Raw genomic sequence first — 24,481 nt, 5'->3', positions numbered from 1 at the left:
AATCTTAATTCCTTCTACAACCTCAATTGCCCTGTGCCAAATAAAGTTATCATATTCACAGATTCTAGGAATTAGGAGGTGGACATCTTTGAAGGACTATTATTCTGCCAACCCCAGAAGGGAAAGCTCTTGTTCACCAAAAATCAAGCTAATAAATTGAGAAAGAAAGATCAAAATGGAAAATCACCACTTGACAAAACCCCTAAAAGATTCAAACAAGAATCGGTGGATTCCAATAGGTGAGAGACTATTGGGGAATTGAAGACACACACATCTGAAAATATCACTACAGAGGATGCCTGTAACAGACAACACACCTTTATGACAAAGCAATCTGAAAACACTATCTTAACCAAAGGCTCAAATCTGCCTTCACCAATGATGCAAAAGAATAACATCACATGCTTCTAACAGTGACACACTGAGAAGGATACAACTTCACTAAGTGATATTCCTATATATGTTTAAAAATCTGAACCTAGGGGCTGGGGATGTGGCTCAAGTGGTAATGCGCTCGCCTGGCATGCATGAGGCACTGGGTTCGATTCTCAGCACCACGTAAAAATAAAGATATTGTGTCCACCTAAAATTAAAAAAAAAAAAATTAAAAATATTTTTTAAAAATCTGAACTTAAACATATGGCAACAGTCAGAAAAGGATAACAGTCCAATTTAAGGATTTATCTATAAAATACCTAGCCAGGAATATTTTAAAAGGTCAATTTCATGAAACTCATACAGAAAAGGTCTGGAAAACGGCTGTAGATTAAAGTAGACCAAAAAAAAGACAATTAAATGTAATCTCTGATTAGATCCTAGACAGAAAAACAAAACAAAGGCTACAAAGGATAAAATTGAAGCAATGTGAATGTGCACAGGGACTGTAGTTTAAAGAATGGTAGTTTACCAAGGACAGATTACTCTTGTTCTATGGAGATGCCCTTGTTCTCAGGAGATACCTACTCAGGAACATTTAAGGCCCGGGAGTAGCTGAACTAATTCTCAAACATTCTTTTGTTTTGGTACCCCAGTGCTCTTAACCATTGAGGCACATCCCCAGCCCATTTTTGTATTTTATTTTAGAGACAGGATCTCACTAAGTTGCATAAGGCTTCGCTAAATTGCTGAGGCTGGCTTTGAACTTGCGATCCTCCAGCCTCAGCCTCCAGAGCCACTGGGATTACAGGCGTGCACCACTGTGGCCAGCTTAAATAGTTCATTTTGCTAGCATGGTAAACTGTTCATAATTGGTGAACCTGCTTGTCTGAAGATTTGCAATTTTTCTAAATAAAATGTTTAGAAGAATGAAAGAAAATTGGATCTTTTCATTAAAATGGTTATTACTAACATCTCCATTTTGGCACATGCAAAAGCCAAAGCATCATCAACTATGCAATTCCTGCTGGAAGCTAGGAGTACCCCGAGTCTATGTGTATTCTGCAGCCTCTGCCTCAGTGCCTGGCTGTGGGGAAGATAAGGGTGTAGGAAAAAAAGGGTGGCTACCTGAGGACTGGGAGAGAAGTGGGAATAACAAGAGAAAGTGTATGCTTCTATAGCCAAAGTGCCAGGGTTCAAATCCTGGTTCTACAACTTCCTGCCTGTAATATTCCACAAGTTACTTAATTTTTCTACATTTAATTTCCTCCCCTGTAAAAAGGAATTGATACTATTTATTTCATAGGATAAATGTAAAGTTTCAGAACATTATTGCTACATAGTAAAATTATTTTATATATAAAATAGCTATTGACATATAGTGTCATGCATAGTATTATGTAGCAAATAAAAAGTTAAAAGCCATTAATATTCTTTCACCTATTTATCCCAATATAGAAGAAAATTGCAATCTCCACCGTACTCAGTGGCAGACCTGATTCTCACAGTGAGTAAGCACTATGCAGTAACCAACCACCTAATCAACCCCTACCACCTCACCATAACCCAGCTCAGAGAAGATGAACATATTCCAAAAGGAGAGTGCAAGAAGAAAGGATGGAATGAGACATGTTCTACATCAATAGCCCTCTGTGTCCAGTGCTAGTTAGTAATATATCTTAGACCAGAGGTTATAAAATGGTGACCTAAGAAAGAGACCAGGACTGCATATAGGTCTGATTATTGCTCAATGTGGTTTTAAATAAAACTGAATTAGTAATTAGTTGATAACCTTTGAAAATTGGAAGAATTCATATAAAATCTAGATTTTTGAGCTTTTCTTGAAAAACCTGGCAACCTCGGTATGACAGCTAATTTTATATGTCATCTTGACTGAGCCCTGTTTTAAATGTCATCCTGACTGTTTATGCCTAAACATTATTTCTAGGATTGTCTGTGAGGGTGTCTTCAAAAGAGATTAGCATTTCAATTTGCTGAGCAAAGAAGACTACCCTCCCAAGTGTGCATGGGCATCATCCAATTCACTGAGGGCATGAACAGAACATGAAGATGGTTCAATTTGCTCTGCTCCAGGTCTGCCTGAGCTGAGACAGAGATCTTCCCTGCCCTTGGCACTCCTTGTTCCCAGGCCTCAGACTCACACTGGGATCTATGCGACTGGTTCTTTACCACTCAGGCCTTCAAACTGCATCACCAGTTTCCATAATTGTATGTGCCAATATACATATTAAATACCTTCTCCTTTCTCTCCCTCCCTCATCATGTTCTATTGTTTCTATGTCTCTAGAGAACCCTGAAAATACACATTAACTTTCTCTATCATGGCAAGAGTCAACTGAAGAATTACAAGTGCAAACCAAACCTGCCCAACTGCCCAAGGAAGAATCACCTTATTCCACATAAAAACAAAAGGCAGGACATGGTCTCCTTCATCACCTGCAAACTGCCAATGATCCTGTTTCTGATCTCTGATCAAGCAAGCACCACTTCAGTTCTACCATGAGACTATGGAATTCCTCTTCCCCAACCACTCACATGTGCCCTAGGAGGCAACCTGGAGTGCTAGGACCTGCGGAAAGTTCCCGGATTGACTGTAGTAAAGCAAATAAAAATAAGAAACCAATAATCCAACTGTCAGCACAGAAGAACCTAGGGAGTAGTCAAGGTCCCTAAGGGGTTTAGATAAAAACAGCACGGGAAACCAGAATGAAGATAAAACTGATATATTGGACTTTTAGAATAAAACTATAACCTCTTAAATTGACAACATACTGTAGCTGTGCCCTAGTATCAGAAAAGTAGGTCCATACCAATGTTACTCAATACAGTAGTCATTAGCCACATAAAGTTAATGGCATAGAAATGTGACCAGTTTGACAGAGGACCGAAATTTTTTATTTTATTTAAACTTAATTAATTAAAATTTAAATTTAAAAATTGAAACTCAATTAAGTCAGTAGAAAACAAGGACTGGAGCAAAATGATAAAGTACATGATTAATATACACAAAACCCTGGGTCCAATCCCAGCACAAAAAAAGAAAACAGTTATTAGAAAATATCTTTGAAACAACCTGACTAAATGAATTTACTTTTTCAACTAAAATCTTTATGAAATCTCAACATAAATCAAATATTTACAATGAAAATTTTGTACCAAATTAAGATATACCCAAAATGCAAAATACATACTAGCTATAAAATATCTTTATTAATGATTTTTATTTGAAGTAAATATGGGAAGAATAATATTTGAATATATTGGGTTAAATAATATATTATTAATTTCAACTTTCAAATTTAATAATACATAGCTTATATCATACTTCTATTGCTTATCTACAAATACAAACTTATTAAATAGACACAGAGACAAATTATAAAAAGATGCTTCATTCTACAAAAAGCTTATTTTAAGTTGAAAATACCTCTGTTGCCTCTAAAACACAATCTTAATTACATGTTTGAAGTACATACAATTTGGAGGAAAAAAGTTTATAGTAAGAAAAGAGTCATCTTCTTAGATCAGTTCACAAATAAAGCATGAGAAAGCATACTATACCAAATTATTAACAGTGATTTCAATAAATATTTAATAGATAAACAGAAAAAAAGAAGTTGGCACCTAACACTATGAAATCAACAGAAGGTAACTAATGCCCCAGATAACTTCTCAAGGGATTTAACTACAGGCTTAAGATCTGAGCAAATCTATGTACCATGTCAGCTGGTTAAGAGACAGAGAAAGGGGAAAAAAGTTGAAGACCAAAAGTGTACAATTCAGATAAGCAAATAGGTCATTCAAAATTGCCTTTTCATAAAAGGTGAAGAAAATTATTAAACCTCAAGGAACTAGGAAAGATAGAGAAAAGTTTCATGTCTTTTTCCCCCTAATCACGGGAATGTGTAAAGAAAAAAAAAGCAAAGATTTATAAATTATAGAAAATAGTAATTGCTTGAATAGCAGGATGATAATATTCATGAATAGTATTTTCCAATAAATGATAGGTATTCTAAAAAAGAAGGTTCTGCTTATTGTCATAGGATACATAGATTATTTTATGTGACAGGAGACCAAAAGAGGCCTGTGTTGCAGGGATTATTAACTTCTGTTGTTTTTTTCCCATCTTAGATATTTGGGCTCAAATTACATTCAGAGGGAGCTTCTCAACACAAGCTTCAGTTACTCAGGCTTCAGAGAAACAGGAATGAGCCATGTCCCTTTAAGTGGTAACCTAGCAACTTACTGAGGGGATTAGAACACAAGGACCCTTGGGGAGGAAGAGGATTCAAATCCCAAAAGCAGATTCACAGTTCTCTGAACTCCTGGATTATCATGGGGTAACTGCAGACCTTAAAGCCATTTAAAAGTAGAGCAGATCCTGTTCATCAAGTAGAGTGAGAGACACAAGTTCTGAGTGCCCACCATGTGCCTGACATTAAACAATCTCATTTGATCCTCACAATGCCTGCAAGGTAGAAGTTATCCCATTTAACTAATAATGAAACTGATTAAAAGAGTTTAAGTGACTTGCCCAAGACTCATAGCTAGTAAATGTCAATCATTGAGAACCCAAGTATGGACTCTCTACTACACCAAATGATGGTCCTTATCCATACTGTTATAACCCCTGAAAAAAGACTAACCCCAGGACTCACAGCACAGCTTAGTGATTTACAAACTTCAGTGCACTCCCTATCAACATCCCAATGGCCAATTTTACAGAGATAAAGCTGATCCTAAAATTCTTATACAAATTGCAAAGAATTACAAAGGACCCTGAATGGCCTAAACAATCTTAAAAAAGAACAACAATATTAGAGGCCTTTGTGGAAGCAACCTAGATCCCTTCAATAAAAAAAAAATGTGGCATTTATACACAATGGAATATTACTGAGCAATAAAAGAGAAAAAATCATGGCATTTGCAGGTAAATGGATGGAGCTGGAGAAGATAATGCTAAGTGAAGTTAGCCAATCCCAAAAAACCAAATGCCGAATGTTTTCTCTGATATAAGGAGGCTGGTTCATAGTGGGATAGGAAGGGGGGAGCATGGGAGGAATAGAGGAACTCTACACAGGGCAGAGGGGTGGGAGGGGAAGGGAGGGGGCAGGGGAATGATGGTGGAATGTGATGGACATCATTATCCAAAGTACATAAATGAAGACACGAATTGGTGTGAATATACTTTGTATACAACTAGAGGTATGAAAAATTGTGCTCTATATGTGTGATATGAATTGTAATGCATTCCGCTATCATATATAAAAAATAATTTTAAAAAGATTAAAAAAAAAATTAGAGGCCTTACACTTCCCTACTTCAAAACTTAATACAATGTATTAGTACCCACACAGGATGCTACCAGAATAAGGATAAATGTACAGAACAATGGCATATAAAGAGTCTAGAAATACATCCATAAATCTATGGTAAATTGATTTTTTAATATATATTTTTTAGTTGTAGATGGACACAATACCTTTGTTTATTTATTTATTTACATGTGGTGCTGAGGATCAAACCCAGTTGCCTCATACATTCTAGGCAAGCACTCTACCACCGAGCTACAGCCCCAGCCCAGTCAATTAATTAATTTATTTATTTATTTTAGGGTATTGGGGCTTGAATTCAGGGGCACTCAATCACTGAGCTACGTCCCCAGCCCTATTTTGTATTTTATTTAGAGATAGGGTCTCACTGCTAAGCACCTCGCCATTGCTGAGGCTGGTTTAACTCGAGATCCTCCTGTCTCAGCCTCCTAAGCTGCTGGGATTATAGGTGTGCTCCATCGCCCTCGAACTAAATTAATTTTTGATGACAGTGGCACAACCATTCAATGGGGAAAGAATGGTTTCCTCAACTAATCATGCCAGAACAAGAATGAAGGTGGACTTTTACAAAACACAATATTAAAAAAATTAACTCAAAATAAATCAAAGACTATTTAGCTTAGGGTTAGGATTGTGGCTCAGAGGTAGAGCCACATGCATGCACATAAGACATTTCTCCAAAGAAGGCATACAAATGGCCAAGCACATGAAAGCACACAAAAAGATGATCACTGTCATTAGTCATTAGGGAAATGAAAATCAAAACCATAATATCACTTCATACCCACCAGATGACTATAATCTATAAAACAGAAAACAACAAATATTAGTGAGAATATAGCAAAATTGGAAGCCATTATCATTTTGGTGAAAATGTAAAATGAAGCAGCTGCTGTGGAAACAGTTTGACAGCTCCTTAAAGTTCAACAGAAGCGAGGCACAGCGGTTCACACCTGTAATTCCAGTTTCTCAGGAGGCTAAGGCAGGAGGATTCAAGTTCAAGACCAGCCCCAGCAACTTAGTGAGACCCTGTCTCAAAATAAAACTTAATAAAGGGGTCAGAATGGTAGAGTGCGCCTGGGTTTGACTCCAACTACCACAAAAAAATGAGAGAGAATTATCTGGGAAAAGACAAAATATAACTCATCAACATTTCAGAGCCTGGGGATGGGAGGAAGCATCAAACCTAGAGGAAGAGTGAAGAGGATGTAGTTCAGTGGGATAGTGCTTGCCATGCATCAGGTTCTGGATTAAAAAAAAATAACACAAACAACAAAATTCCTGCATTCTGATCCTTTGGAGGGAAGGCTGTGTGGCTCTGCAGCCACTCAGGTCTGCCTTATTTTTAGCAATCAGATTCTATAATCCACACTGTTGAGAGCNAAAAAAAAAAAAAAAAAAAGAGAGAGAATTATCTAATAATTCATTCCCGAGTCATACTCAAAAGAATTGAAAACAGGTACCTGAACAAAACCTTGTCCACAAACCCTCAAAGCAGCACTATTCACCACAGACAAAAGATAGAAACACCAAAAATATCATTTGATAAAAGGATAAATGAAATTGGTATATCCATTCAATGGAATACTATCCAGTCATAAAAAACGAATGAAGGACTGATACATGCTCCAACATGGACCAACCCTGCCAACATGCTAAGTGAAAGAACCCACACACACAGAAGGCACAATTGTATGATTCCATTTCTATGAAATATCTAGAGTAGGCAAATCCATAGAGACCAAAAGTAGATTAGAAGTTTCTGGGGGCTGGTGGCATAGAAAGTGACTGCTTAATGGGTGTGGGCTTTAATTTCTTTTTTCTTTTTGTTTTCTTTTTTGCAGACCTGGGGGATTACACCCAGGGCTTTTTCATGCTAGGCAAGCCCTCTACCAATGAGCTACACCTTACTTCTGGGATAATGTCTCAGACAGTGGTGATGGTGCACAACATTGAGAATGTACTAAATGCCAATGAAATGTGCAACCTAAAATGGTAAATTTTGTCACACATAATTTATCACAATTAAATATATATACACACACACACAAACATGCATGCACATATAATTTAAAAATTTTTAAATAATCTTCAAGTAACAACTTAATAGATTTTTCTCATGGCCAAGGCCTTTTCTCTATCCATACGTCATACTAATGTTTTCCAAAGTTGTCAGGAAAGTTGACCAGCTCTGCCCTCTGTGGGAGAGGTTATACCTACCTCCAATTACTCGAATATTGTTGTCCTTTGTCAGAATGGCCTCAGCATGGAATACCAAAACTGGAATTCTCCTGCAGCCTCCAGTCCACATGATACATGGATGATCCCTACAAACATAACAAAAGTCTTCAATAATTTTCAGCTCAAAATCTGAATTAACTTTAAGCAAATTACTATGGTTTGATGCTTAGCAACTTTCCCCTTCTTTCTAGAATAAGAACCCCAAATATCCTGTGGAAAAATCACTCATCTTCAATTCTTAGCCAGGGTTTTCAGAATGACTCTTGAGAAGGGATGGACCTTGACTGGTTTCAGCCAATGAAGGAATGTGATCGTTCAGTTACAGTGATTGGTTCAAAGATGGGGACATAAACCAATTATAACCCATGAGAAAGAGACATGTTCCCAGTCCCTGACCCTTTCTCTTCCACAGTAACTACAGGTGATGGCCTCTCTTTCCAAGAGCAGAATAAGAATGAGAAGTCTGGCACTGCAATGGTCATTTTGTGATACTGAGGGGAGAGCCCAGATCTGTCAGTGAAGAAGGAAGTCAGGGGAGCCTAACTGACAGGAGGAGAGAAATGAAATCCTGGGTAATAGTCAGAGCTGCAAAAGCAAATCTTGCCTAAATACGAGATATGAATGCCCTGTCTTATTTAGGACAACTTGAGTCTTACTATAATCCATTGCATATGTAAAGAATAAAAACTGATATATTCCCAGTAATTTATATACCCCTTTAATACTCTATAATTCCTTTTTAAACCAATTTGATGTCCCATCCTAAGATTCTGGGCTACAACCCCTAAATTAAAACAAGAATCTCAATTAAAATCATATTTTAAAAAACATATAGTAAATGGGAATATATATATAATTCTTCTACTACAAAATCATAAGGCTTTTTTCTCTTTCCCTATCCTCAGGAAAACTCAATTTAATCATCTTAGATAGATGATATTTACTCATGGATTAAGAAATTCTTTGGGTAGGAAAGTAGGAAGGGGGAAAAATTAAAGGAACTGGGTCCCTACTATGTGGCCAGTAATGAAACTAAGAACTTTCATGTCATCCCACTTACTCCTTTTGTCCATACGATGAACTAGAAAAAAGTGTCTCAGAAGTTCAGTAACTTGCCCAAGGTCATACAGCTGCTTAAGTATACAGGTCTTTGAACCCCGGTCTCTTGTTCTTTATACCCTTTGCTGAAAAATCGTTATCTCAGTGAAGTTCAGCATATCGAACACCCTGAACTCAACTCTTCCGGAATTTAAACGAATCAATTCCTTATTTGGAATAAGATTCATTTAGCCAACAATCACTCTAAAAAACTCACATGACCACACCCCTTAACAAGAGCCATACCACATATCTCAGGGCCAACTCACATCCTTCCAATCCAATCTGAATGCACAGGTACCAGGCAACTAATCTTAGAGGTTTCAGCAGCCTGTAGACTTGGGTTGAGCTGCCATCAGCTTTTTAGTGAAGACAGCAAAGAATGCCATACCTTGTTCATTTTCTGTTTTCTAGAAATGGAATGCAAATGCTAATTGTTTTTTAATGTTTTTTTAGTTGTAGATGGACACAGTAACTTTATTTTGTTTTACTTTTATGTGGTGCCAGGGACTAAATCCAGTGCCTCATTCGTGCTAGGCAAGCACTCTATCACTAAGCCACAACCCCAACCTGCTAATTGTTCTTGTTCTTGGTCATGGTACCTATCTGTGAGAAATGGTGTTTATAGGATCCTTTCTTTCTTTCTTTCTTTCCTTATTTATTTATTTGATTGTTTGTTTGTTTTAGCAAGGATGAGTTTTGGTGGTTTGCTCGATTTTTAACTTAAACACCTGTAAAATATGGGCTCAGACCAGATGATTCCTATGATCTCTATAATTTTTCCACCATATTTTCATGTCAGTGGATAGAGGGAGCAGATAGGCAGCCTGCATTATGAAGTCTTGGACAAAAGAACTTTGGAAACTATCCAAAGTTCCCTGTCAATCTAGCACTAGCTACAAACTGGCACCACTGTGCCTTAGCACTTACAAACAATGGATGGCTGCTACAATTAAAAATGCCCGACCAGATCAGCAACACAATAGACAGACACACAGCTGGAAAGAGCCACCGCCCTGATTTACAGTCTGTAGGAAGCCATATCCCTGACAGAGAAATCATTTCATTTATAACCTATGGAAAGGTAAAAGTAGTAAATCATTAGTTCACCATGGTCAACTGAAAAACACTTAAGGCAGATGTTAAATTGTCACTAAAAACATGCTCCCAGCAGGTAGTACTAACGGGAAGTAAAATTTTAAATGACTGGGAAACTGAACATTGGGACCTCACAGGTTCATTCACATCAGAAACTGATAATATGAAGAAAATGCATTTTCAGACATGAAAGGACAAAGAATTTTCAAGACTAATTACTGAAGAAGACCAGTTCTATGGCTCATTTTATTGAAAGTCTAATAGTTGGTTTTTATTTATTTATTTAGATGCCAGAGATTAAACCAAGGGGCACTTGATCACTGAGCCACATCCCAGCCCTTTTTATTTTATATTTTGAGACAGGGTCTCACTAAATTGCTTAGTGCCTCACTAAAGTACTGAGGGTGGTCTTGAACTTGTGATTCTCCTGCCTCAGCCTCCTGAGCCTCTGGGATTACAGGAATATGCTGCTATGCCCCCACACATTTTGGTTTTTAAGAAGCTATTTCATGAGGAATATACACTATTCACTCCTGGGACCCAGCCTACATAATTCAAAGACAGAGATATACAGCAGGTTAGCACTCCTGCGACTGTGACCTCTTCGTACCACTGCCCCTGCTAGCAAGGCTTCCACACCACAGCCCACCGCAAATGTCACCACTTCCATAGAGCTTTCACCACCAGCTCCTCCAGTCCACAACCACACTCTCCTTCCTGAACCCCTGCAGCAGTCACTGTGAAATTGTTTATTGTTCATCTTTTAACTGATTTAAAATCACTTTTCATGATAGAAATTAAGATTACTATTTTTTCAGTGACTAGAGAAACCTTATATTGAGTTCTTATATGAAAATTTCCACTTCTACATATAAATATATATTTGGGATCCCCAAGCAAAATACAGAATAGCCTCTTTACATTTATTATTTGAAATAGTGCTATGTAAAACAAGGACTTCTAGGATGGTTTCTAACCCTAAAGTCCAGGACTACAAGGCGTTAATACTTTCATAAAGCCTAGGGATCTGAGTGTATCTTACTTACAGTTGTCTAAGGACATACATCTCTGGATCAAATCAACATCATTATGCGACTGAAGGCCTTCTAAGTTTCAAAACTTTCTCAAGGTAAACCTATTGTGAATAAAATTGCTCACATACAAGTGTCCAATAAACAAAAATAAGCTGATGGAACAAGATCAAAAGTCAAAATTCAATAGTAGAAGTCTGAAAGAAAGAAAAGCAAAAGGTCCAAAAATTTGGATGGGGTAAAGAGAAATAACATCTATATTTTCAGTAAATTCTATAAGAAACTTAGCCTTTCTCAACTAGGAGTATAGGCAGGAAACCAGAGGAGTACTAGCAGTGTCTGTGCCCTTCCTCTAAGCCCACTAATAAGACAGTAATGAAGTAAAGGAACAATCTTAGAAATGGAAAGACCGATGCTTACTGCAGAAGTTAAATTTTTTGTGGAGTAAAAGGCCACACTCTGAAAGAAAAATGGCACAAAAGGCCAAGTAACCAGAGGGAATTACCCATTTAATTATCCTGAAAGAGAATGACCCAAATATATTGTTAAATTCCTATTATTTTCTATGACCTAACGATGAGGAGAAGTCTTTCCTCAAAGCTGTATTAATGCTTCAATAGTTTTCTTCAAATGCTATTAAGTAATGTAATCTTCTACCCTATAAAAAGTCTATCATAAATTCAATGAACCAGTTAGAATTTTGTCTTACATTTGTACGGTACTTTATGTAATTTACCAAATAATTTCTCACATATGATTCTATTCGATCCAAACCACACCCACACAAAATAGCCTGGGAGATACTATCCCTATTTTTCAGGTTACACAGCACACATATATCCAAAAGGATGCAGAGTACATAAGGAAAAAAAAAAAAAAAAAGATATCTTAACTTTAAGACAAACTGTCTCTATATTCTGTGTCAAATATTAAAGGAGGCAAAGCAGCAAAGCTTTTCAAAATCCAGGAAAGCTAAGTCCCTGAGGAAATTTCTTGATATTTATAAGGCCAAGTTTAATAAAGTAGAAGTAATATATTCTAATTAAATAAGATATCATACTTTAATCTCCATATTAAATGAGAACAGATGAGAACAGATGAAACGAAGCCCTTATCATCATTTATAACAGCTGCACTTATTTCTATCATTCATTTTTATTATGAAGATCCAACGATCAAGATATTTGGACTCTTACTAAAAGAATTCAGGAAAGCAATTGTGGTTCAATGTAAGCAGAACAGACTATAGAATCTAATATCCTGCCCCAGAGTTGCCATGGTAAATTATATGACCTGTTTATATTACCGCCACTCTATCACTGAAAGGCTTTTGAGAAAACTAGCACAACAGTCAACATCACAATTTGGAAACCTACTTTTATTAAATATCTAAAAATTTGAGTCTCCTTATTGGATGTTCTGCTCAAAATTGCACCAAAAGCTACTACCTACATTTTACAACATCTAGAGCTGATATTCACTCATGAACACAGAAACAAAGCCTTATCTCATTTCTGATATGTGATGGGAACTAATAAAATCTTGATCATCTAATGATTATGGATAAAAGCTAAAACCAGAGCCAGTCAATAGCAATAGAAGAATACTGGGTTGAACACATGAGTGAAAGAAACTATTTTCCACCCCAAAGGTAAAGGGTCAAAGCAGGCTTGCTGTTACTTACTCTTGGCTTACCACCTCCTCATCCTCTGAGGAAGATGCTGTTTCCTCCAGGTCCCGGGCCATCACAACTGGCATTTCCTTTAGAGTTTGTCATGCAGTCAGCAGACAGGGGCCTCAGAGACCTTTCCTTGCAGATTCACTGGATCAGACAATTTGGGTGGTACAGATTCCTGCAAGAAAATCAAGTGATCTGAAACATAATATAGCTTTCTCTTTCTTGATTTTGCTGGTGATCTTCCAAATAATGAAAAGGAATATATTCCTAAATAGTGCCCAACCTCCAGAATCCTACCTTCTATCACAGTGCCTCAAATATGCCACAAAAATCAAGATTTTTTTCAAACATACTGTCTATGCTCTGTGTAGTTGTAGACCTTAATTAAGTTTATTTCTCTCCCTTGTCTTTTATATACTAAGTCTAACGTATACCAAAGCAGAAAATCCACTTCACTTTTAGGGCAATCTGAGGTAGGTGGCTGGTTCCCTAAAACAGATTCCTTGCCAGACAAATCCAACCTAGGTTAAATATAAAAATTAAGACTCAAGTTTCCAGACCCTTGTGAATTTATTTAAACTGTGACAAGCACACAGGATAGCTGCTATCATATTTATAGTAAAAACAATTCACCTGAACTAAAAGATTTATGAATATAATCCTCCTAATCAAGGGTCATATAAATAGGTGGGGAAAATTTTTCAGTGCCCTTCCAAATATTCTTAATTATTCTCACTAAAAATCACGAACTTTGATCTTAATCTTAAATAGGTATTAAGATTTCCTAATAGTATTAGGAAATTCCCAATACTGCATTTCTAACTTAAAAACATTTTTAGAGGAAGGAACAGAAACTACAAAGAAAATAAAAATGTTTAAATGACCATAATCTCAATACTCAGAGATAATAATCTCGTGTCAATGTTTCTAAGATATTTGGACTCTTACTAAAAGAATTCAGGAAAGCAACTGTGGTTCAATGTATGCAGAACAGGCTATAGAATCTAATATCCTGCCCCAGAGTTGCCATGGTAAGTTATAGGACCTCTTTATATTACCACCACTCTATCATTGAAACTTTATTTTCCTACGCATTTATATAAACAGTAAGATTGTCAATAAGACGAAAAACACCCACCTGGATAAAGATTCCTACAGATTTTTCGCAAAAAAAAAAAAAAAAACGAAATATCTAACAACCTTAGTGACTCTCTTCAGGGGATTCCAAAAGGGATTCCCCAATCTTTTCCCAAAATGTTGAGAAGTCCATTCAGTTAAAACAAGCCAAAGCTCCAAGACAGGAAGGCATGCCAACCTTTGCCGGGCTCCTGCAGAACTAGGAGAGACTCCGCGCTCGGAAATGAAAGGAGTCTGGCTGAAAGGGAGTCCTTGCCATGAAGGGTCTGCCCTCAGCTCATCCCAATCCCAGGTAGGTCCGCGGGTGCTCCCCACCGGGAAGGCGCGGACACTCTGCAGCAGCAATTCAGCCTGGCGCGCCCGGAAGCCAACAGCTTGCTCCGGACTCAGGGGAAGTGCAGCGGACGGCGCCCGCCCAGACCTGGGAGCGCACCTCCCAAGGAAGGGGAGCAAGCCAGCGCAGGCGTTTACCTGTCTCATCTTCCCATGGCTCGGAGCAGGCAGGCGGGGACCGCGCTCTGCGCCTACCTTCCTCCTCCTTCCCCAGCCAGGCTCACGGCAGTCGCCGACGGCTGCTTCCCCCGTTACTACAACAACCAACAAGCAACCGCCCGCTCGGAGCCACTGCGCAGGCGCCGCCACCGGGCGCTGACAACGCCCGGCTGCGGGCGCTGACGGATGTCGTCACTGCGGCGCGGCGCGGGCGCTGAGCCCTGCTGCCGAAAGAAGGATGTCTTGGCTCCTATTTTCCACTCTTATTTTCTCCGCCCCTAAAAGGTTGATTCCAAATCCATAATTCCGCCACGCTCAACAGGAGGGTTTACTGAGTGAGCGGCGTACCAGAGGAGAGGCTTAGGCAGCGGCTACCGCTGATTGGCAGCGAAGGGGTTCACTCCCTATCTCCTGCTCCAGCGTATCGGGAACAGCCAATCAAAGAGAGGGCTGACCATAACGACCCAATCCTGAAGCCCGGCTGAGGACAGGGGCGGGGACAAATGGCTCAGGTGGACTTGCGGCTGGAGCAGTCCTGGGGGAGCTTATTTGCTGCTGGTTCTGTGGTGCTGGGGGTCCGATCGCCAGGTAGGAGAACTTGGAGAAGGAGCTTGAAGGTGTCTGTGTGGCATCTGATTGGGAGGATTTGGAGAGCCTGGGATAATAGAGGTTGCCAGGGAGGTACCTTTGGGGGAAAGGGGTTCGAGAGAAGATGACAAGGGAGAGTCAGGAACATGGAGTAAATTGGGAAAATGAAGGAATGGATGAATGAATGAGAAGCCTCTGTGAACTTAGCACTGTGCAAGGAGCCTTCACTTTTTCTCATGTAATTTCTATAACCCTTGAGGCATATATCTGTATCTCCCTTTTGCAGATGAGGAAACCGAGTTGCAGAGTATAAATGACTTGCCCAGGGCCCCATAGCTACTGAATGGTAGGGTTAAAATAGGAATTCCTCTCTCCTGACTCTTAACTTTTAACACCTATGCTGTACTGGGCCGGGGAAGAATTGAAGATAAATGTTGTATACTCTGATAAGACCCTAAAGCTTTAGGGAAATGGGATTGAGGAATTGGTAGAGCAATTCAGAAATGGCCAGGTTCTTGTCTTCAGCTATCTGCTGGGATTTCTAAGATTTATGAAATGGGAGTCATAAGTTCTGCTGAAAGGGCATGGCATGAGGGCATCCATGCAACTTTTCTAACCCTGGCAAGAGACATGAAGCTCTAATTGAGAGGGGGTGAGGAAATAAAAAGAATAGGTGATTCATGGCCCAGGTTGTAAATGCCAGTGATGTCCAATAGACACCTATGCACTCAGAATTTGGATAGAGTGCTCCTTTGTAACACACATTTCCCAGAGGAGCTCATCAATTCACTTTTTCTTCTCTAGAGCTCTTTCTTGATTGGAGAAATCAAGAAAGAAATCACATTGTTTCAGGCAGTTGCTGACTTAAATAACCTAACTCAGCTGAGTAGCATGGAACTGTACTGAAACTCTACTGCCAGAGTGTCAAAGGAAGCCCAATATTTTATTGTCACTTCAGGCCCAAGAAGTTAACCAGACAACAGAGAAAACTTGGACCAAAAGATAATAATGAATATGGGAAGAAGCTGTTCTTTATTAGAACTTCTTTATCTGGGATGCCTTTAAGTCAAACTGATTGAAATCACTATTCAACAAGGGTTGGTCTAAGATTTAAATATTTGGTCTAAGCTTTAAATATACTTGAAGACAGAAATGGATATGGTATGTTTGTCTTCATCAAAAACAGGAATATCATCAAAATATTCTCAGTGAGATAGTTTAGCAACAAAGTCTAACAGATCTCCCTGCCACATGTTAGCTGTATAACCCCAAGCAAGGCACTTATCTTCCAACTCTCATGTATAAAATGGAAATACTAATAGTATCTGTCTACCTTGTTGTAAGGATTAAATGAGATGATATATGTTAAGTTCTTGGCACAGTGCATGGCACAAGTGCCCAATAATTGATGGCTATTGTAAATTTTCTTACAACCCAGTACCAAGATTGCTGTTTCTTTCTCCATAGATTGCTGTTTCTTTTTTTTTTTTTTTAAACTTTTAAATTGTCCTAGTTTATGAAGCATGGTATATCTGGGAACCACAGTGAGAAAAACCTAATGATATAAATAGTGCCATTATACCACAGGTTCCACTCAGTTGTATAAGGGTTTTATAGGCTTCAAAGAATCTGTCAACAATATCCAGGCAGGTGTCTGTAGTGGACTTAAAATCAATCACTTTTAAGCCACTTGCATGACAAAGGAATGGTATGAAAAGTAAAGATATAGAAGTACTGATTCCAGCTAAGAGAAAGAAGTTCTGATTTAGGGTAATCCTGTATTTTGGAGAAAGTACTTAGACAAAGATAAATACTATGTCACTTATTGAAAAGTATACAGTTCATTCGCCACTCTTAGTGTGACTAAGTATTGGGACCAGTTTCCATAAGCCTCACACAGAGATCCATTCTGTTACTTTATAATAATATAATAACATAATAATAATGATGTTTGTACACCTCCTTTTCTCTCCATTTTATCCTGGCAAATTGGTCATGTCCACCCATTGTATTATGGAACCTTTGTCACTTTGATTTAGGGTAAATATACACAGATATCAGGCTAACCCTGTGAAGTAAGAGTAGTGTGTTAGGAAAACCAGGGGCGAATGGATAGAAAGAATTTGGAGAGGAATTTGTGAAGTGATTGGTCAACTAAGCTCTGAACAGCCTTCATGAGTGGAATACAAGCTAACCACAGAGGTGAGAGGGCTATGGTTAAAGTGGACTGACCCTCATCGCCTCATGTCCTTTGCCTTTGTTTCCAAGGCAGAACACCTCCTCTGGTCTAAGGGAGTCATGAGCCGTTTCCTGAATGTGTTGCGAAGCTGGCTGGTTATAGTATCCATCATAGCCATGGGAAACACACTCCAGAGCTTCCGGGACCACACCTTTCTCTATGAAAAGCTCTACACTGGCAAGCCAAACCTCGGTAAGAACTCAAAAAACTGCATCCTATGTGGGAGTGATCTAGCTTTGGTTCCCAAGGCAGGCTGTACATTAGAACAACCCGGGAAACTTCAAAACAATTTCTCTCTCCAAATCTAATTAATGAGCCTGGGAGAAGCTCAGGAATCCAGTTTCTGAAAACCTCCAGGTATTTCTGATGCTTTGGTAGCCATTAGAGTTAACAAACCATAGAAAGCACTTGACCCTTTCTCCCCAAGCTTCCCTGGATACCTTTTTGTTCCTTTTATACTTCCCTGGGCAGTTAGGGTGTACAAAAATGTTTATTAGAGAAAGTGAGAGAATAGAGTTGCTTGGTGACTCTGGGATGCGCCACTCAAAAGACATCAAGAAGCTTCAGAATCCCAGAGCCCTCTTCAGAAATCACCTGGTCCATGTTCCATGTTAAAGGTGGGGACAGTACTATCCAGGGTCTTCCCAGGCAGCGACGTAGTCCCTGAACAGATTCCCCAGATCCCTTCAAAGTGGTCTTCCAGAATGAAATTTCAGAATAGTGGCTCTCCCCAGTCCCGAGCCTCTCTGCAGAGAGCATTTTTACACTATAGCTTGTACTTCACCACGTGGGTGTGTGGGGTACTTGGAGCTATAGCATTATTTCACAGCAGCTGTCAGTTCTGTGTCACACTACAGCTAACCCAGATTCCTGCTCTGACCTAGCTCATCTTTCTGCCACATCTAGGTATAAAATGAAATTAAATAGGCTAAGGATCATTTTGAACAAAGCTCAAATATATTAGGAGTAAAGAACCTGCAAAGGAAAGCAGGAAATTTCTGGTTTTCACCTTTCAGGGCTGCCTCATGGAAGCCTATATAGATGCCCAGGATTTTAGAGGTCATCTGGTCTAGCACTTTGATTTTAAAGTCGAGACTGAGAAGCGCAGAGGTCATATGACTTGCTGTACAGCTGAGCAGAACATATATGTCAGGAGAAGGGGTGGAAGCTGCCTGCGTCCAGTGATTTGGGGGCTCCTGTGGTGTTCTCCTAATGGTAGCCATGCTCTGGACTGTCCCATTGAATTTTACCTGGTCCTAGTCTGGTTAGGCCTACTGAAGCATTCCACTTAAGTCTCTTACAAATGAGAGCAAAATTTCCTCAGTCTTCTCTTTGGAAAAGCTATCAAATTATTTACAAAAGGATGTAGTTCTTGGGCTGAGGATGTAGCTTAGTGGTAAAGCACTTGCCTAGTGTGTATTGAGACGCTGAAACAAAAAGAAAAAAGGTAGCCCTCTAGGGCTAATGCTAGATATTTGGTTGGCATATGGAACTTTTTCTTACTACCAACTAAAGGTGCTCAATGCTGTGAATTTGGTAAAGCCATGAACCTTTCCAAAGGCTAGAAAATCCCTGAAGCCCAATTAACATGAAGAGATCTTTCAGTCATCAGTCTTGTCCCTTGAATTTTCTCTTGCTCAGGAAGGGATAAACCAGCAAAGGAAGTATCTTACCTTCGCTGTTTGGCATTTCCAAGCCACTGGATGCCTTAAATTAGTGGCCCTACATTTGTCACCCGAGCAGGGAGTTTCTAGAAAATACCTAAGCCAGTGCCCACCTCTAGAGTGTTTTGTGTAATTGATCTGCCACCTGGCCCTCAGTAACTTTATAAAATTCCCTCAGTTGATTGTAATAAGCAGCCTGGGTCAAGAACCACTGTTATGGGGGAATATGACCATACTTTGAGGGAAGGGTATTTAATGCCTCAGTGCCAGAATGAAGCCATCCAAAACAGAGTGTCCCCAGCAGAACCCAAAGAAATAGCACTTTATTTCACTACCAAATATACAGAAAACCAGCCTGGTTTGGGCTTTGTTCAAACAACATAGATCTGGGTTCAGAAAGAGATCCAAGGATTTAGGTCTCACTGTATCTTTTAGGTATCTAGATTGGTGCCAATATCTCTGAGATCTCTCCCTGGATCAGTCTTAAAGTCTGTGGGTCTGGGTCCCAGGCATCTCGTTTTAGCAGACCCATCTCACAGCATTCCCTAAAACCTGTCCTCGCCCAGTCTTTCTGGGCTTCCAGGCAGAGAAGACAAAAAGTGCTGTATCTAAGAGTTATTTGCCTAAGTGGGTTTTTTGTTGGGTAGCCACTCTTGGCAATTCCCCTTCTAACTGTAGACATCTGAAGAGGATCTCAGCAGTCCTCATTCTGGAATTCCTTCTTTCCCTTACTTTTAGTCCCCAGGTATGACACCAGAGCCTCCACTCTGCCCAGCCACAGGGAGGTGAGGCTCAGCTATCTCCTATGAATATCCAGAGTGTGGAAGGCACCCCCCCTTATCAACACTCTTGTTTTTTTCTACTACACAGTAAATGGCCTCCAAGCTCGGACCTTTGGGATCTGGACCCTGTTGTCATCGGTGATTCGCTGCCTCTGTGCCATTGACATCCACAACAAGACGTATGTAAGGGAAGGAAGAACTTTAGCATCCTTTTGTTGAAAATCAGGTGCTAGGCATGTTGCCCTCTCTGTTGAGACCTGTTAATCCTTTTACTACATTAGCTTAGAGTGTTGCTAATAAAAGGCCAGTAGGGTCCATCCAAGAACATAATAGGCCTAACAAGTCTTCTTTAATATCTGAAAAATCTTTGGAACTAACATAGCAGACTGGCAGTGTTGTTATCTAGTGGTCTGCATCATATCCCTCCATTCCTTTACTAAAGAATCTGCCTTTCTTCTGCTAAAGACGTAGAATGATGTACTCTTTTAGCTTCCGTTTGTTGTTATTGTCATCTTGATTTATTTTGCAGAGCTGTAGATCAGTCCCAAGACCTGGTGCATGGCAGGCAAATGCTCTGCCACTGAGCCACGATATGATCTTTTTAGAGTAACCACCCACACATAACTTTCTCACATTCCTCTTTAAGCAGCAGGAATGATCAGAAATCTTGATGTATGAAAAAAGAGGAACCGCAAAGTAAACTGACATGCTTTTACAGAGTCAGTAGTTGAGGGTGGGGGAGAATCCCCTTGCTGCCTCTGTGGGGACCAAGACAAGGTGCAGAACAATCTCAGGCAGGCCTAGCCTCCTGTCTAGACAATGCCATATCCCGCTCTAGCCACTGGAGGGGGCTCAAGCTTTCCTCAGCAATAATCATCCCAAGCTAGGTGAAAACGTGTGCTCAGTTCTCTGGGTGAGGCTGTCAAAACAGCCTCACTCGCAAATATTTTTGTCATATCCAAGCTCTCAGCATCTGGGAAGAGAGAAGGCAGTAATATTTTTTGAATCCCCTAATTATGCCAGGAACTTTCATGTACATGACCTTGATTAAGTCTCCTCCTAACAGCCCTGGATTCTCATTCCTGATTTTGCAGATCTGAATATTAGAGACCCAATTAATTTAAACTGAGGAAGACTGACTCAAGTGGGATTTGAATCGAGGGATTTAAGCTCTCCAACTTTAATTTTTTTTTTTTTTTTAACTTGAAACTGTGGTTTACTTGTCCCAGATTGACACATATTTTTGGAAGCAGTATGGTTTAGTGGAAACGTCCCAGGACCAAGAATGAAAACAAGAAAATGTATTCTGGTCTCGATTTTGTTGGTAATTAGCTTTACAGAAACAAGTCCATTATTTACTTTTCTCTGCACCTTGGTCTCTTCATCTATAAAATGATAACAAATAGCTGTTCTACTTCTCAGGGTGACAGGGAGGGAGGATTGAATAATCATTTTAAAGACCTTTATTATGGCTGGGTGTGGTGGCGCATACCTGTAATCTCAGCAACTTGGGTCACTGTCTCAAAATTTTAAAAAGGGCTAGGAATGTAGTTCAGTGGTAAAGCACCCCTGGGTTCAATTCCAAGTACAAAATCAAAAAAAAAAAAAAAAAGAAGAAGAAGAAGAAGACCTTTACCATGATGAAGAATTGGTGATAGGAAAAGAGATCAACTTCTGTTTCTGTGCTCATAGAGTAAGCAGAGATAAGTCTTACTTGTCCTTACCTCTGTTCCCCAGGCACCTCTCCCATTTTCCCAACACGGGACAGCTGCGAATGCTGACTTGCTATTTCTGGTCCTTTCTAGCCTAGGACTTTGATCCATGCATTTCCGACGTGCGTCTGTTACTGTTCCCTCTCTCACTGGAGACTCAAAATCAACACACATGCGTACATGTCTATTAATATATAAAAGCATGTACCAGAATGATAAAAACCAGATTTAAGATATTGACTACTTCTAGGGGAGGGAGAAGGAGGACAACAGGATCAGGGTAGGATAAGGGTGCACAGAATGCTATAATGGTTAGATATAATATTTCATTTCTTAGAGAAAAAAGTTTCTGAAACAAAAATGTTCAAATGTTAAGATTTGATGGAACTACATATTAGTTAGTTGCACTGGGGTTCATTATAACATGCTACCATCTTTTTAATATATTTGAAGTATTTCCTAATTTTTTCCTTAATTTCATACTTCAAAAAAGAATATCAGCAATCCAAGAGGTTCACCAGCCAGTTGCCTGTCTCTTCTTCATCTCGGAGTCAAAACTGAAGAACAAGCTCTTACCCCAGGGGTCCTTGAGTCCTCCCTCTAACCACTTCTGTAGGCCAAGACACAAAACAACTGGCTGCAAGTGAATCTAAAAGCCCCAAGATGTCTTACTCCTTCCTCTCAATTCCAGACATTTGTTCTGTGTCATCTATCTTTTAAACCCTGACTGGCACAGGGCAGACATCTACCAGGTGGGCTTAGACTAGACAGTCTGCCAAATTGGACAAGCAGACTATGTAGATGTGATGGTTCACAGTGGTACGCACGGCCTAGGGTTGCCATAATCCAGGGTCTGCCTCACTGTAGCCGGTTTCTCTACCTTGCTATGACTTGGGGACCCACTCTGAGTGCTTGGACCATTCTCCTCCCAGATGAGCCACAGAGCTACCTTTAGTTTCAAAGCCTTTCGTTTTATCCTAGGTGAGAACAAATTGAGGTGATCATGCAGCCAGGTATTTCTCAGGAACACGCATCCTTTCTCCTCAGCCGTAGTCACATGGTTGTGTATCAAGTCTGACTAATACTTCCTGCCATGCTGCACCAAACAAGCAGTAATGTCCGTTCCCATTTCTGTCTGCTCTCTTGTAGCCTCTACCACATCACACTCTGGACCTTCCTCCTCGCCCTGGGGCACTTCCTCTCTGAGTTGTTTGTATTTGGAACTGCTGCACCCACAGTTGGTGTCCTGGCCCCACTGATGGTGGCAAGTAAGCACCCCCCCCCCAGGCCTCCCTCAGCAACTGTCCCAGCATCCGGGCTGGTGCAGGGGACAGGTGCATGGTAAGAAGGCCCTGTGTTTACATCCCCACTCACCTGTCTCTGTGTTCAAGGTTTCTCCATCCTGGGTATGCTAGTCGGGCTCCAGTACCTAGAAGCAGAGCCAGCATCCAGACAGAAGAAGAGGAACTGAGGCCACATCGCCACCTCCCACCTCTCTGTCTCCCCTTCATTCTCTGCTCTTTAATTTCTTCTTTGGGGCTCCATCCTCAGCCCCTTTACTCACTTTTGGCCTTTTAAGTTGTTGAGGTTTTGCTTTTTTTTTTTTTTTTTTTTGGCATTTAAAAACATTTAAGACGTAACATGCACACAGGGAAGTGTACGACATGTATGTACAATTTAAAGAATAATTTTAAAGTCAACATTCAAATAAGCCACCCAAGTCAAGAAATCACCTGCCCCTCAAAAGCCCCCCTGTGTGTCCTCCCCACCTGCAGCCTCCCGTAGGCTCCTTCTTCCAGCCTTCTGCTTTTGTTCTGCTTTTTTTATTTTTTTGCCCTTTTTATTTCCGTTCCTCGGTTTGGGTCGTGGTGGGGATGTGAGAACTGTGAAACCTGAAGCTGCTGCCCACCCCGCGCAGCTGTGACCAAGGGCTGCTTCAAGGGGCTGTCCACACACTGGGCTCCTCTCTGCTGCTAGACTCTCAACTCTGAACCCGCCAAGGACAGGCAGTTCTTCTTCTGTGTGAGCAGGACTGTGGCTCTTCTTTTACTACAGGTGGGTGAGGGTTGGAAGAGTGGGCTGTTTTTAGACCTTCTGGTCAGCTGTATTTGTGTAATGAATTTTGTAATAAATAGTAAAACCCTCGGCTTTGATCAGTTCTCGTACTTTGGCCGAGAGCACCACAGCTTTCTGCCTGATCAGGTTCACCACAGCTTGTGTCCCAAGTTATACTGGGGGCCTCCAGCTCCTTATTGTCACTTGATCAGATCTCTTGTATTTCTGAGGTCAGATCTTCCTCTTCTTGGATCTTCAAGATTCTCTGTTCACAGGGCTGAGATTGTGGCTCAGTGGCAGAGCCCTTGCCTAGCATGCATGAGGCCCTGGGTTCTATCCCCAACACTGCCAAAAAAATTAAAATATGATTCTAAGTTCATATTTCAACCTCAGGACCCTTTCTTCCCTTTCTGGATCTTCCTAAAGAAGAAACAGATGACTGAAAACACAGAAACAAAGTAGGATTAGGCACCACAGAAGAAATAGCTGGATGACCATGAAAAGGAACCAGCTAGATCCCGAGGGTGATGTACCAGAGTAGACAGTGGCCCTCCACACCACCTGGTGAGCCTCCACTGGCTGGGCCCCCCACACACTGTGTATGCCAGAAAGGCCACTCGATATTTCAACAAATATTGATTGAGTACTTTTCCATGCCAGATACACAGGAAACAGAAATGAGCAAGATGGCAATGCCTCTGCTCCCGTGAGCCTCATGTTGTAGCCAAGCCAGGCCAGGAAGGCAGAACTACCGATAGAAGAATGCTAGAGAAAACAAGCTGTTTTCATCAAGAAGGGGTGGAGGTGGTGGACGTGGGAGGATCTTGATCACCAGAAAGGTCCTCCCGAGGTGGGGGTTTCATCTCAGAGTTGAATGCTCAGGAATCAGATGTCTTCAGATACAAAGCAAGCAGTTAGGGTAGAGGGGGCAGGTAGG

At 40.3% G+C, this 24,481-nt stretch overlaps 2 protein-coding genes across 33 annotated transcripts in view; one reads left to right on the top strand and one right to left on the bottom strand.

Moving 5' to 3' along the window:
* Window positions 1–14,694, bottom strand: part of Ttll5 (tubulin tyrosine ligase like 5) — a 260,046-nt gene extending 245,352 nt beyond the window's left edge. For 27 of the 28 annotated variants that reach the window (XR_007345904.1, XM_048799024.1, XM_048799027.1 and 24 more), the window contains exons 1-3: window positions 14,484–14,694; window positions 12,882–13,050; window positions 7,950–8,056 (exon numbers count right to left, since the gene is read on the bottom strand). Coding sequence is in view for 26 of the 28 variants with exons in the window: in XM_048799024.1 (XP_048654981.1) it covers window positions 7,950–8,056; window positions 12,882–12,955 (181 nt within the window). In the remaining 2 variants the exon portion in view is untranslated. Of the gene's footprint in view, window positions 1–7,949; window positions 8,057–12,881; window positions 13,051–14,483 lie in introns of those variants that run through there. The other variant, XM_048799036.1, reaches the window with a different exon arrangement.
* A 41-nt stretch (window positions 14,695–14,735) lies between these two features.
* On the top strand, window positions 14,736–23,633 carry Erg28 (ergosterol biosynthesis 28 homolog). 5 transcript variants are annotated; one of them, XM_048799047.1, is made up of 5 exons: window positions 14,740–15,092; window positions 17,365–17,523; window positions 19,866–19,956; window positions 22,639–22,804; window positions 22,844–23,633. In XM_048799047.1, the coding sequence occupies exons 1-5, from the start codon at window positions 15,008–15,010 to the stop codon at window positions 22,958–22,960; spliced, it is 618 nt and encodes a 205-aa protein (XP_048655004.1). In that variant the 5' UTR covers window positions 14,740–15,007; the 3' UTR covers window positions 22,961–23,633. The 5 variants fall into 5 exon arrangements, with proteins under 5 accessions (XP_048655007.1, XP_048655004.1, XP_048655005.1 ...); XM_048799048.1 differs by having other exon boundaries at window positions 14,749–15,092; window positions 22,639–22,757; window positions 22,881–23,633; XM_015494211.2 differs by having other exon boundaries at window positions 14,854–15,092; window positions 17,361–17,523; window positions 22,639–22,757; window positions 22,881–23,633.
* The last annotated feature ends 848 nt before the right edge of the window (window positions 23,634–24,481 follow it).

The sequence above is a fragment of the Marmota marmota genome, unplaced genomic scaffold (assembly GCF_001458135.2).
Source record: "Marmota marmota marmota unplaced genomic scaffold, marMar, whole genome shotgun sequence".
In the NCBI taxonomy this organism is placed as follows: domain Eukaryota; kingdom Metazoa; phylum Chordata; class Mammalia; order Rodentia; family Sciuridae; genus Marmota; species Marmota marmota.
The sequence above is the reverse complement of the archived record's forward strand: the minus strand, read 5'-3'. Positions and strand labels throughout refer to the sequence as shown.